At 39.5% G+C, this 13,570-nt stretch overlaps 1 protein-coding gene and 1 pseudogene across 9 annotated transcripts in view; one reads left to right on the plus strand and one right to left on the minus strand.

The window, feature by feature from the left end:
* The window catches only part of NCOR1 (nuclear receptor corepressor 1), a 244,548-nt gene that overhangs the window by 180,859 nt on the left and 50,119 nt on the right, over nt 1-13,570 (minus strand). For all 9 annotated transcript variants that reach the window (XM_059668513.1, XM_059668520.1, XM_059668516.1 and 6 more), the window contains exon 3: nt 2,223-2,356. In XM_059668513.1, coding sequence (XP_059524496.1) covers nt 2,223-2,356 — 134 coding nt within the window. The remainder of the gene's footprint in view (nt 1-2,222; nt 2,357-13,570) is intronic.
* LOC132218467 (Y-box-binding protein 1-like) lies at nt 4,690-5,271 on the plus strand (annotated as a pseudogene).

The raw sequence follows: 13,570 nt of genomic DNA on the forward strand, positions 1-13,570 counted from the left end.
AAAGAGCAAAGTAAGGGAAACCTTGGTTGAAGCTGCCAGAGCCTTTGGTAAGAATCCTGGCCACTTTACCAGACATGTAAGCCAATCCTGATAGTTTTGGCTCACCGATTTGGAAAACCGCACACTGTGACAGCTCCTCCTGCAGAATGGCATATGGGGATTCCAAGCAAACCACCCAGACTTAATTTTCTCAAACTGAAGATTATGCATAAGAAATCCTAGGACTTTAATGATCCTCTTTCTTTCTTTAACACTGCTTCTTGAGTAAAGAAATAGAGTCTAGAAAGCCAAATGATGCAAGATTCTTCTAATTCCTTCCTTAAATGCCACTCTTCCAAGTTTATGGCAGTGGCTATATGCCTTTCCTTCATTATAAAGGGGGAATTTTTAGCCCCTTTTTAAAAAGTTATTTTTTTTTATATTTGCTAAAAATTGGGGGAAGAATGATCTGAAGTCTCTCTACAACCTTCACCAAGAAATGTATTTTAAAATAACTTTAAACATGACTAAATAATTTCAAGCCCTTTTATCACCTCAAAATTGAAACAGTAAATATATTTTTAAAATCGGAAATCAGGTTCTTTATAAAATTGCTAAAACCAGGAAGGCAATTTAATAAAGATACTTATTGTATTTCAAAATATTTTGTATCAAGAGTAAGAATGAAGTCAAAGATAGCAGAGATGATAAGGACTCTAGGGAAAATGAGTATCTAACATGTAAAGTCAATATTATCTCATCAAATACTTACCATCCTTTGAGAACAAAGACATTAATACCCCCATTTTTACAAGCAAGAAAACTAAGGTTTGACTAGCCTAAATCAGTGATTTGCAATCCTGGCTACAAATGAGAATGACCTGGGAAATTTTAGACATAAGGGAATGCCTGGACCCAATCCCAGATACCGATTTAATTAAGCTGAACCTCAAACAAATATAGCAGTTAGGGCACTCAATAGAAAATCCACTATAACTTAAGTTGGCCCTCGCATATGCAGAGTCCCAACAGCCAGTTGACCCTCAAACAACCGGGATTTGAACTACGCAGGTCAACTGAACTGCAGTCAATTGAACTTTAAGTGTCAACTGAAAAAAATCCGTGTATTAAGTGAACCTGTACAGGTCAAACCCTTGTTGTTCAAGGGAACTTGTATTCTGAAATGACACTTGGGCATCAAGTTTTATTTATTTATCTATCTATCTATCTAATATCTTTATTGATTTCAGAGAGGAAGGGAAAGGGAGAGACAGAAACATCAACGATGAGAGAGAATCATTGATCAGCTACTTCCTGCATGTCCCACACTGGGAATTGAGCCCGCAACCCGGGCATGTGCCATGACCAGGAATCAAACGGCGACCTCCTGATTCATAAGTTGACACTCAACCACTGAGCGACGCCAGCTGTGCTGGGCATCAAGTTTTAAAAGCTCCCAGGCAGCCCTAGCCAGTTTGGCTCAGTGGATAGAACATCAGCTTGCAGACCAAAGGGTCCTGGGTTTGATTCCAGTTAAAGGCATGTACCCTGGTTGCAGGCTCCTCCCTGTCCCGGGACCTGGTCTGGGTGCATGCAAGAGGCAACCAATCAATGTGTTTCTCTTACATCGATATTTCTCTCAGTCTTTCCCTCTCTCTTCCACTCTCCCTGAAAATCAATGGAAAAAATATCCTCCAGTGAAGATTAAAAACAAAACAAAAAAAAATGTAGTGTGACCAAGAATAAACATTTGTTGCATAAACCAAAAGAAAAAACCCCAGCTCCTAGGCAGTTCTAATAAGTAGCCTAAATAGAGAACACCAATTTATACAGGCTGGGGCAAAAGTGGGTTTACACAATACATAGAGTTTATTCTTGCATTATTTTTATTAATTATTGTGTTATATTCCATATAACAACTGTAAACCTACTTTTGCTCCCACCTTGTATAATGTGATCAAGGCCACACTGCTGACCAGGATTCAAGCGTAGGTCTACCTGATGTCCCGATACACAGCATTAACTTTGAACTATGGGAACAAATTTTAAGGGTTGGTTCATTAATTACAACTCCAAAAGATAAACAAATAAAAACAAACAAAATACAAACTACAAGTGACCAGTCACAGTTTGGTTAATAAAATTGTAAAATAAAAAAATTAAATTAAAGAAATTAACACACCCGTGAAGTAGGCACACTTCACAAGTTCAGTCCTAGAGAGAAATAAAAGAAACCCCATTACCTGTCAGAACCTGGGTGAAATTCTGAAAGCAAGGAAGGTCGTCTGCGAAGCTGCTGTTGCTGCTGCTGTTGCAAAAGCTGTGACGCTTGACTGACTTCAAGATGAGAAGAACGATAATCAGGGACTGCAAATTCCTAGTATTAAAATAATCATACATTAATTATTAACCAAAAAGTGAAAAGCATCATGAAATCAAAGCAAATATAAATGCATGAAGGTAGTTATGGGCCACTAAGTATGGAAAGAAATAGCACTGATGATTTCAACCCTTTACTTACCTAATTCTTTCTCCAAAACCTAAAACAATAAACATTTTAACTATATGTCATTCAAAGGAATTCAAATTAAATTTTGTGTTCAATTTTGATTCATTCTTCTAACAACAATAATTTCCGATCTATATTATTCATGTAGTAAGATCTCAAACTCATGTGTTCAATATGAAATCCTAAAAAGTATGCCAATCTTAAATTCAAAATCAGTAAGCTGAAAGGGTAACAAAAGCCATCCAGTTAAATTCATGTATATTTACAAATGAAGAAACAGAAGTCCAGAGACTCAACCTGCTAGGTTAAGAGTAATAGTTTTTCCATCATTCCTAGATGGGTGGTTTTATGTTTGTTTTCCTATTTCTCTTTTATTGTCTTTTTATTGAACATGAAAAAGCTTTGCCTGGCTGGCGTAGCTCAGTGGCTGAGCATCAACCTATGGATCAGGAGGTTGCAATTCGATTTCCAGTCAGGGCAAATGCCTGGGTTGTAGGCTTGATCCTCAATGTGCAACGTGCAGGAGGCAGCTGATCAATGATTTTCTCTCATCATTGATGTTTTTTTCTCCCTCTCCCTCTCCTTTCCTCTATGAAATCAATAAAAGTTCACTACTAAAAAAGAAAAGAAAATGCAATTTTCCAGGCATTCCACTCTTAGGTATATACACAGGTAAGTAAAAAATATATATATATGTCTACACACAAAAATTTACACACAAATTTTCAAAGCAGCATTATTCACAATAGCGAAAAAGGAGAACAAATCCAAAGGTCCCTTGACTTATGAATGGACAAACAAAATGTGGTATACAGGTATCCCCCACTTCTGAAAAGTTCGAGTTATACTACTTCACTTTTACAAAAGAGCACATTAGTACCTGTTTTCACTAACCAAAAGAAATCCAAAGAGGATTTTCACTTTTACAAACAAGCAAAAAGTGAAACAAATGTTCAGTGTTTGTTTTGCAGTGAGCCATTATAGAAGCAGTGCACCCAGAGAGGCAAGACTGGCTTCACCATGCTCCTTCCCAGGGAACTACTACCTTCAGCATCTCAGCATCAAGCCGCCATTGCTTTGAAGTGCATCTGTAAGCACCTGTGCTTTATCTCTATTTTGGGCATCTGTTAGCAAGATGGGTCCTAAGGTATCAGAAAAGTGTAAGAACTCATAGGAGTGTTAAGCTTGGCATAAAATTGGACGTAAGCATCATGATGGTGGTGAACAAAATAAAGACATTGTGTATGCGCTGAATTTGCCTGTGTTCATAAAGAGAGAAAGAATCTTAAAAGCTACCAAAGTTACTATTTGTTTTGCTAGTAGTAAAGTGGTCTCTTTTAGTATCCAGGAATGGATAAAATGGAAAGTCTACTGATTGAGTGGATTGATGGGTGTACAAAGCATGGTGTTTCATTATCTTATACTTTAGGAGAAATCAGTCTTTTTCAATATGTTGAACTACACTGTACATACATTATTTCTACTTTATACAGGCTTGTATTTATCATATCATTCCTGCTTTTACTACTATATGTTATAGGACCACCTACAAAACAATTCCCAGAGCTCACACAGGACCAGAACTGGTTCAAATTTCATCCAGCCAGAAGGAAGAAACCTCACTGAACACACATTCAGTAGATACCCCTGAAAGGACAAGTTTAGAAGTGGATAAAGACTATTCTCCCCTGGCGTGACTCAGTTGGTTGGGTCTCGTCCCAAGCACCAAAAGGTTGCTGGTTCGATCCCCAGTCAGGGCACATGCCCAGGTTTCAGGCTCAATCCCGGTAGGGGGTATGCAGGAGACAGCAGATCAAAGTTTCACTCTCCCATTGATGTTTCTCTCTCTCTCTCTCTCTCCCTCTCCTTTCCTCTCTCTAAAAATCAATTTTAAAAAGAATTTAAAGACTACTGTAGGTAGTTCAGTTGGTAGCAGGAAAGGAGAGTAGACCCTAAAGAGCCCTAAGCAGTCCCATGGTTGCCACTGGCCTAGTTATCATCACACCCCAGGAGGCGCTACAGCTGATGCAGCCAGCCCTAGTCACCATCATCAAAGCAACCATGAGCAGAGAGGCAGAGACCCAGCAATAGCCTGCCCCACCCTCAGTACTGCCAACACCAACCCCAGCACCAGGGGTAATGCAGAAAGCAGAAACCCAGAACAAGAAGGTCATCGCAACTAAGGTTTTGGGGACAATAAAATGGTCATAAAGAAGAATAAACCCAGAAAGTATCTTCGCAGTGTAGGCAATGGAGTTTGATGTTGTTGGAGAAAAGGATGCAGAGGCAGCAAATATTATAGGCCCTGGTGAAGTTCCAGTGCAAGGCAGTAAATATGCAGCAGACCGTAACCATTATAGATGCTATCCACAATGCAGGGGTCATCCTGCATTTACCAGCAGAATTACCAAAATGGTGAGAGTGGGGAAAAGCATGAGGGATCAGAGAGTGCTCCCAAAGGCCAGGCTTAACAGTGCCAGTCTGAAAGCAGGTGACATTTCCCACTTTACTACATGCAAAGACCCAATGGACACTGATCACAGTATTCCAACCCCCTGGTGCAGAGAGAAGTGATGGAAGGTGCTAACAACCAGGGCGCAAGAGAATAAGGTAGACCAGTGTATCAGGGCTATAGACCACAACTTGGCAGGGGCCCTCCTATCCGAACACAGCTTAGAAGGGATAGCAATGAAGAAGATAAGGAAAATCAAGGAGATGAGACTCAAGGTCAGCAGCCACCTCAACATTGGTATCACAGAAACTTCAATTACCAACACAAATGACCAGAAAACCCTAAACCAGTGGTTCTCAACCTTGGCTGCACATTACAATCACCTGGGAATCTTTTTAAAATCCTGATTTCTGGGCCTCATCCTCCAGAAATTCTGTTTCTTTGTCATGGGATGGGGATGGGGCCACAACATTAGTAATGAATCTTTTTTGTTTTTTTTACTTTTTTTTTTTTATTGCTTAAAGTATTACAAAGAGTATTACATATGTCTCCTTTTTTTTTTTTCCCTTTTTTCCCCACCCTTGACAATCCCCTGGCCTCCCCAACACCCCAGGGTCTTATGTCCATTGGTTATGCTTATATGCATGAGTAATGAATCTTTTTTAAAACCTGATTTCTGGGCCTCATCCTCCAGAAATTCTGTTTCTTTGTTACTAGCAAAATTTCCTGAGGATGAGGCCCAGAAATCAGGATTTTAAAAAGATTCCCAGGTGATTCTAATGTGCAGCCAAGGTTGAGAACCACTGCCCTAAACCAAAAGTGGCAAACAGACAAAAGCAGCCGATCCACCAACTTCGAATTCATCTGCTCCCACGGCTAATTACAGCAAAGCTGAGTAAATGCTGGCTTACCATTGGCTATCTACCATCCTCCGAATTAGTCATTCAACAAGAAGAAATGAATATGAAATTTCAGCAGTAAGGACGTACTTGCTTTTTTGCCCATTGACCAAATAACTAGAACTAGCTCCATTACCTATACAGCATGGGGTTTTTTTTGTGTTTTTCTTGTTTTGTTTTTTACCTCAATGTCTCTTTTTGGTAATGAAAAACTTGTCTTGTTAAAAAGCCTGGTTTTTCTTAATAAACCTTTAAAGGTTTTTTGTGGTTTTTTTTGGTTTTTTTAAAAAATATATTTCTTTATTGATTTCAGAGAGAAAGGGAGGAGAGAGAGATAGAAACATCAATGATGAGAGAGAATCACTGATCGGCTGCCTCCTGCTTGCCTCGCACTGAGGATCGAGCCCGCAACCCAGACATGTGCCCCTGGCCGGAATCAAACCTGGGACCCTTCCGGTCTGCAGGCTGACGTTTTATCCACTGAGCCAAGCCGGCTAGGGCATACCTTTAAAGGTTTTTAAATTGTTTCATATCTGGTCAAGATTTTTAAGAATCTCATTTTTAATTTGTAATAAAAGTTTACATTTTTTTTCCAAAAAAGTCAACAAACTGCAAGCATCCTATATAATAGAAGGCTACTATGCAAATTGGCCTAATGGTAGAACAACCGGTCGCTATGACACACACTGACCACCAGGGGGAGCATGGCTTAGCCAGAAGCCGGGCTTACAAGGAGCGGGCCTAAGCTGTCATTCAGACATCCCCCGAGGGCTCCCAGACTGCGAGAGGGCGAAGGCCGGACTAAGGGGATCCCCCTGCCCCCTGCAAGTGCACGAATTTCATGCACTGGGCCTCTAGTCTGTTAATAAAGGTCTTTAGTAACTGAAAAAAAAGAAATAACTCTAGACTTGCCCTAGCAGAGTTTAAAAATAAATTTCAAAAGTAATTTAATTGCCTACCAGAAAGAATCCAACTTTCTTTAAATAATTACAACAAAAGCCAGCACTAAAAAGTATAAAATTCAGTGTTTATATTTTAAACAAAAAGAAAATATCCAAAAACTTCACTGGATAAAATTCACAATAAATTGGAAACTAACAAAAGTCACTGAACAGGAAGCCATAGCAAAATGAAGCAAATAGATTTAAAAAAACTTAAAATGAACAGCGGTCCAGTGACTTGTAGGGTAATATGAAGTATGAGTAATTGCTACCTCAGAAAGAATCTAGGAAAGGAGAGAGAAAAATATATCTAAAAAAATAATGGCTAAAAAAATTGCCCAAATTTTATGAAAATTATAAATCCCCAGTCTAGAAGCAGGAAGTTCAGTGAATGCCAAAGACAATGACATATACATTTAAAGAAGCACAAAGAAAGGCACATCATAATCAAATTGCTGAAAACTGCTGATGAAGAGAAAAATCTTAAAAGTAACAAAAGGGCCCTAGCTGGTTTGGCTCAGTAGATAGAGTATTGGCCCAAGGACTGGAGGGTCAAGGGTTCGACTCTGATCAAGGGCATGTACCTTGGTTACAGGCTCGATCCTCAGCCCTTGTTGGGGCTTGTGTGGGAAGCAACCAAATGATGTGTTTCTCTCACATCAATGTTTCTCTCTTTGTCTCTCCCCGTCCCTTCCACTCTCTCTAAAAATCAATGCAAAAATATCCTTGGGTAAGGATTAATAACAACAACAAGTAAGAGGAAAAACATATTTACATATGAATAAACAAAGATAAGAATGACCAAAGACTTTTACTTCTAGTCAAGAACCATCAAGACAGAATACAAGGGAGGCTAGGGGACTGTCTAGGGCGGGGGGATAAAATGGATACATATGTAATACCCTTTGTAATACTTTAAGCAATAAAAAAAAAAAAAAAAAAAGACAGAATACAAATAATGACATCTTTTTTTAAAGTACTAAAAGAGCCCTAGCCAGTTTGGCTCAGTGGATAGAGCAATGGACTAAAGGGTCCTGGATTCAATTCCAGTCAAGAGCACATAATATATATATTTTTTAATTGATTTCAGAAAGGAAGGGAGAGGGAGAGAGAGATAGAAACATCAATGATGAGAGAATCATTGATCAGCTACCTCCTGCACGCCCCCGATTGGGGATCGAGCCTGAAACCCAGGTACATGCACTTGATCGGAATTGAACCTGGACCCTTCAGTCCGCAGGCCAACGCTCTATCCACTGAGCCAAATCAGCTAGAGCAAAAATATATTTTAAAATAAGATGAAGTACTAAAAGAAAATAATTTTCAATTGCCTTGGCTGAGTGTGGCTCAGTTGGTTGGAGCACTGTCCTATACACCAAAAGATTGTGGGTTCCATTCCCAATCAGGGCACATACCTAGGGGGCAATCCCTAGTTCGGTTGTGTATAGGAAACAACTGATCAATGCTTCTCTCTCACATCAATATTTCTCTCTCCCTCTCTCCCAGCCTTCCTCTCTCCCTCCCACTATTTTTCTCTCTCTCCCTCTTCCTCTCTCTCTGGCTCAATAAAAATATATCCTCAGGGGAGGATGAAAAATAATAATAATAAAAAAATAATAATCAATATAGAATTCTGTATCCAGTGAAAATATTCTTCAAAAAATGAAGTTGAAATGAACTTTTTCACATAATCAAAAGCTGAGAGAGACCATTATCAAAAGACCTGTACTAAAAAAAAAAAAAAGATACCAATCAGAAACCTGAATATATATATAAAGGAGTAAAAGGTGTCTTAGAAAAGATATATATGGGTGACATTATTGAAGAAAATAAGATGGAGCAGAAATCAGGGTATGAAAAAAAGTAGTGAAAATAGATAAAGCCAAATAAAAGAATCTATTAAGTTGGTAAACTTCTAGCTAGACAAAGAAAAAAGGGGGAGAGAGGAGACATTTAATATGAAGAATGATATCACAACAGATCTCAAAGACACTGAGTGAGGGAATAGTATAACTACTTATGTAAATAAATTTAACATCTCGAACAACAAAATTTACCAAACTGACTAAAGGAGAAAGATTCTGAATTATAGCTATTAAAGAAATTGTGTTCATAAGTTAAATACATCCCACAAACAAAATTCTAAGCACAGGAGAAGGTTTAACGTAGATTGGGGAATATTTTCTCTGAATTACCAGCTGAAGACTGGCTGAAGAGGAGACTTTAAAACAAGGAAGGGCAGAACCCACCTGTAGACAGGTAGGAAAGGCAAGGCTGTGTGTGAGAGTGGCTGGCCCAGTTCCCAGGAGTGGCAGGACCAAGGGTGAGGAGGGTTCACCCTGAGGAGAGAGGCCTGGACCCCAGGCTTAGCTCCCCAATCCAGACAACCAGAGCTGGTAACAGCTGCCCATGCAGCAACCAGTACCAGGGCTTTTATCTGCCAGGGAAAGTCTGAGGCTCCTGGAGACAAAGCCACTTTTATTAAAGGGCTGGCACAAAGGATTTTCATTCCTGGCCACTCACCCTAGGTTTCTGGGGAGGGAGTGCAATGCAGAATGGAGTCGCCTGAGGAGACTGGGGTGGAAGGAGTTGGAGAGAATCAATGTGGGGGCGGCTACCGGGACACCTGTGCTGGGTCATGAACCTCCCCCCATATTGCAGCAGCCATTTTCCCTGAGAACTGCAAGCCCCTTCCAACAGGAGAAGCCTGAAGAAAGGCAATAGCCTGCCCCAGAGGATACAGCTCACCCCACCCTAAGGAATTCCCTGGGCTCCTGAGGAGGTAGCAGTCTCAGGTAGATCAATGACTGGCTTTGGGGTAGAGTCATTCCCGCTACATTTCCAGGAACCTGGCTGGCACGTCCCTCTCATGGAGCTGACAAAACTCCTGGCTTCTGGCAGACCCCACCAGCTTGTCTGAGAAGCTCTGTCCTGCCAAGGTCAGGGAAATATTCCAGGACAAACTCAGAAGAGTGGCTCTGGGAAGGGGAACACACTCACCATCTTCCCTGAAATCTGAACATTTGCTGACCCGCCTCAAGACCCTGTGCTACCAAAAAACTGGCCTACGAGCTCATCTTGGCCCCTCCTGTGGGTAGCCAAGCGCTCTGGAAGCAGCCAGAAGCAGTGGATCACTTGAAGCTTTGAACAGGGTGCCGAGAGCCAAACATGGACAGCTTCTAACTGGCTACCAAAAAAGTACTTCCCAGGAGGCCCAAAATCGGCATACAAAACAGCCTTAGACAACATAGAGCAGGAGTCCTCAAACTACGGCCCGCGGGCCACATGCAAACACAAATATTGTATTTGTTCCCATTTTGTTTTTTTACTTCAAAATAAGATATGTGCAGTGTACACAGGAATTTGTTCATAGTTTTTTTTTTTAAACTATAGTCCAGCTCTCCAACGGTCTGAGGGACAGTCAACTGGCCCCCTGTTTAAAAAGTTTGAGGACCACTGACATAGAGGATTCAAAGAGGAATCCTAGAAGGAAGTAAAATCTGCCTAGACAAACTCCACTTGTTTTGTTTTTCTCCCATTAATTCCTTTATTTTTTCCTTTCTATTACTTTGGTATTATTTTTGCTTTTCTCTTTTCTCTCATTTCCTTCATACCTCTTATTTCCCTCTTTCTGATTCTTATTCTATTTTTTCCCTTTTCTTTCTTTTGCTTTATCTTTCTCTGCTTTTTACTTTTTCGTAATTGTTTTCTCTTTCTTTTCTTTTTTACCAATTTCCTTTTCCTATTCCTTATTATTTTTTCTCCCCCTTTTCTTTCATATTTTTATTCACCTTTTCTAGTATTCTTTTTCTTTTTTCTTTTCCCTTTACTATTCCTAGTCTTGTTTTTTTTTTTCTAATTCTCTTTTCTATTGTTTTTGCTATAGTTGTTGGGTTCTTTTGTATGTTTTTGCTTTATATTGTCCTGTCAGCACTGTGCAACAGCTCTCACGCTGTCATCAGTGTTGACCCTCACAGTCAGCCAGCCTGAAAGGAGATTACACCCAGTAACAGGGACAACAACAATCAAGACCCAATTACAAGAGAGCCCAAATAACCCACAAAAGGGTCACTCCTAAAACAACAGCTCAGGAGTTCAAAAGGCAACCCCACAAACACTGATGTCACTGCAGTTCTATCTAATACATAGAAGCAAACACAAAGAGACAACTAAAATGGGGAGATAAAGAAACAACCATCAAATGAAAAAGGAGGAATCTTCAGAGAAAAAAAAAGACCTAAATGAGATGGAGGTAAGTAACTTATCAGACATAGAGTTCAGAGTAATGGTTATAAGTTTGCTCAAGGAACTTAGTGAAAAATACAAGTAATTTCATAGGAATTATATCAGCATAGAAAAAAGGACATAGAAACCATAAATAAAAACCAGCCAGAAATGAAGAATACTATACCTGAAATCAAGAATACTATGGAAGGAATTAAAAACAGTCTGGATAAAGCAGAGGATTGAATCAACAACTTGAAAGTCATGGTAGAAAAAACACTGAGAGCAGCTGAAAGAAAAAAAACCTTTTAAAAACATATATATATATATATATATATATATATATATATATGTCTAATATGCAAATTGTCCCTACAAGAGTTCAACTGGGAGACCAGTCACTTGCTATGACATGTGCTAACCACTAGGGGGTGGCACAGAATGAAGGAAGGCCCTGGCCGGCAGCTGGCAGCTGGGGAAGGGAGGCCTGGCCGGCAGCCGGAAGGCCCCGATCAGCCCTGATTGCTGGCCAGGCCTAGGGACCCTACCTGGGCACGAATTTCATGCATCGGGCCTCTAGTGAGAATATAAGGGAATTATGGACAACATAGAAAGTGACTTTAATACCCCACTAATATCACATGATGAATGTTCCAGACAAAACAATAAATAAGGAAGCAGTGAACTTAAATGACACACTCAATCAGATGAATTCAATTGATATTTGGAAATATTTCATCCCAAGCTGCAGGATATACATTCTTCTCAAGTGCACCTGGAATATTCTCAAAGATAAACCACATATTAGGACACAAAATAAGTCTTTACAAGTTCAAGAAGATTGAAATCATATCAAGCATCTTCTCAGATCACAATGGTATGAAACTAGAAATCAACTACAATAAAAAAAACTCAAAAACATTCTAACACATGGAGGCCAAACGGCATATTATTAAACAATGACTGGATTACCAATGAAATGACGGAAGAAATAAAAACTTCCTGGAAACAAATGAAAATGAACACACAATAGCCCAAAATCTATGGGGCACAGTGAAAGCAGTACTGAGAGGGAAGTTCACAGCACTACAGGCCTACCTTAAGAAACAAGAAAAAGCTCAAATACACGATTAAATACTGTAACTAAAAGAATTAAAAAGAAATCAACAAGAAAATTCTAGAGGAAGTAGAAGGAAGGAAATAGTAAATATCAAAGTGAAATAAATGACATAAAGGCTAAAAAGAAACATACAAAGATCAAATAAAACCAAGAGCTGGTTATTGGAAAAGATAGATAAGATTGGACCTTTAGCCAGACTGCTCAAAAGAGAGAGAGAGAGGACCCACGTAAATAAAATCAGGAATGAAAAAGGTGAAATAACAACTGACACCACAGAAATACAAAGGATTGTAAGAAAATAATATGAATATTTGCATGTCAACAATCCGGACAACCTAGGCAAAATGGACAAATGCCTGGAAATATACAACCCTCCAAAACTCAATGAGAAACCTAAGTAGGCCCATAACTAGTAATGACATTGAAGCAATAATCAAAAAACTCCCAGCAAACGAAAGTCCTGGATTGAATGGATTCACAGTTGAGTTTTACAGAACATTCAAAGAACTAATGACTATCCTCCTCAAACTATTCCAAAAAATTCAAGAGAAGGGAAGACTTCCAAATTCTTTTTACATGGCCAGCATTACCCAGATAAAGACACTACAAAGAAAGAAAAATACAGGCCAATATTCCTGATGAACATAAATGCTAAAAGCCTCAACAAAATACTAGCAATTCGGATTCAGCAATACATTAAAAAGATCATCCCAGCCATCATGGCTCAGTGGTTGAGCATCGACCTATGAACCAGGAGGTCACGGTTCCATTCCCGGTCAGGACACATGCCTGGGTTGCAGGCTCAATCCCCAGTGTGGGGCATGCAGGAGGCAGACAATCAATGATTCTCAGCATTGATGCTTCTCTCTTTCTCTCTCTCTCTCTCTCTCTCTCTCTCTCTCTCCCCCTCTCTCTCTGAAATCAATAAAAATGTATTAATAAAAAAGATTATACACCATAATCAAGTGGGATTTATGGGAATGCAAAGCTGTTACAATATTCATAAATCAATAAATGTGATACATCACATAAACAAAAGGAAGGATAAAATCACATGATCATAGCAATAAATGCAGAAAAAGCATTTCACAAAATCCAACAACCATTTGTTTGTTTTGTTAATCCTCACCCAAGGTTATTTTCTTTCCATTGATATTTAAAGAGAATTGAATGTAAAAGAGGGGGAGAACGAGAGAAACATCGATGAGAGAGACAAATCAATTGGTTGCCTCCTCCACCGCCCTCACCCAGGCCGGGGATCGAACCTAAACATAGGTACATGCCCTTGACCGGGAATTGAACCCACAGCCCTTCAATGCATGGGCCACCACTCTATCCATTAAGCCACACCAGCCAGGGCAGCAGTTTTGATAAAAACTCTCAGGGAAGTGTGAACAGAGGAAACATACCTCCACATAATAAAGGCCATATATGACAAACGTACAG

Source organism: Myotis daubentonii, chromosome 16 (assembly GCF_963259705.1).
Source record: "Myotis daubentonii chromosome 16, mMyoDau2.1, whole genome shotgun sequence".
NCBI classification, from domain to species: Eukaryota; Metazoa; Chordata; class Mammalia; order Chiroptera; family Vespertilionidae; genus Myotis; species Myotis daubentonii.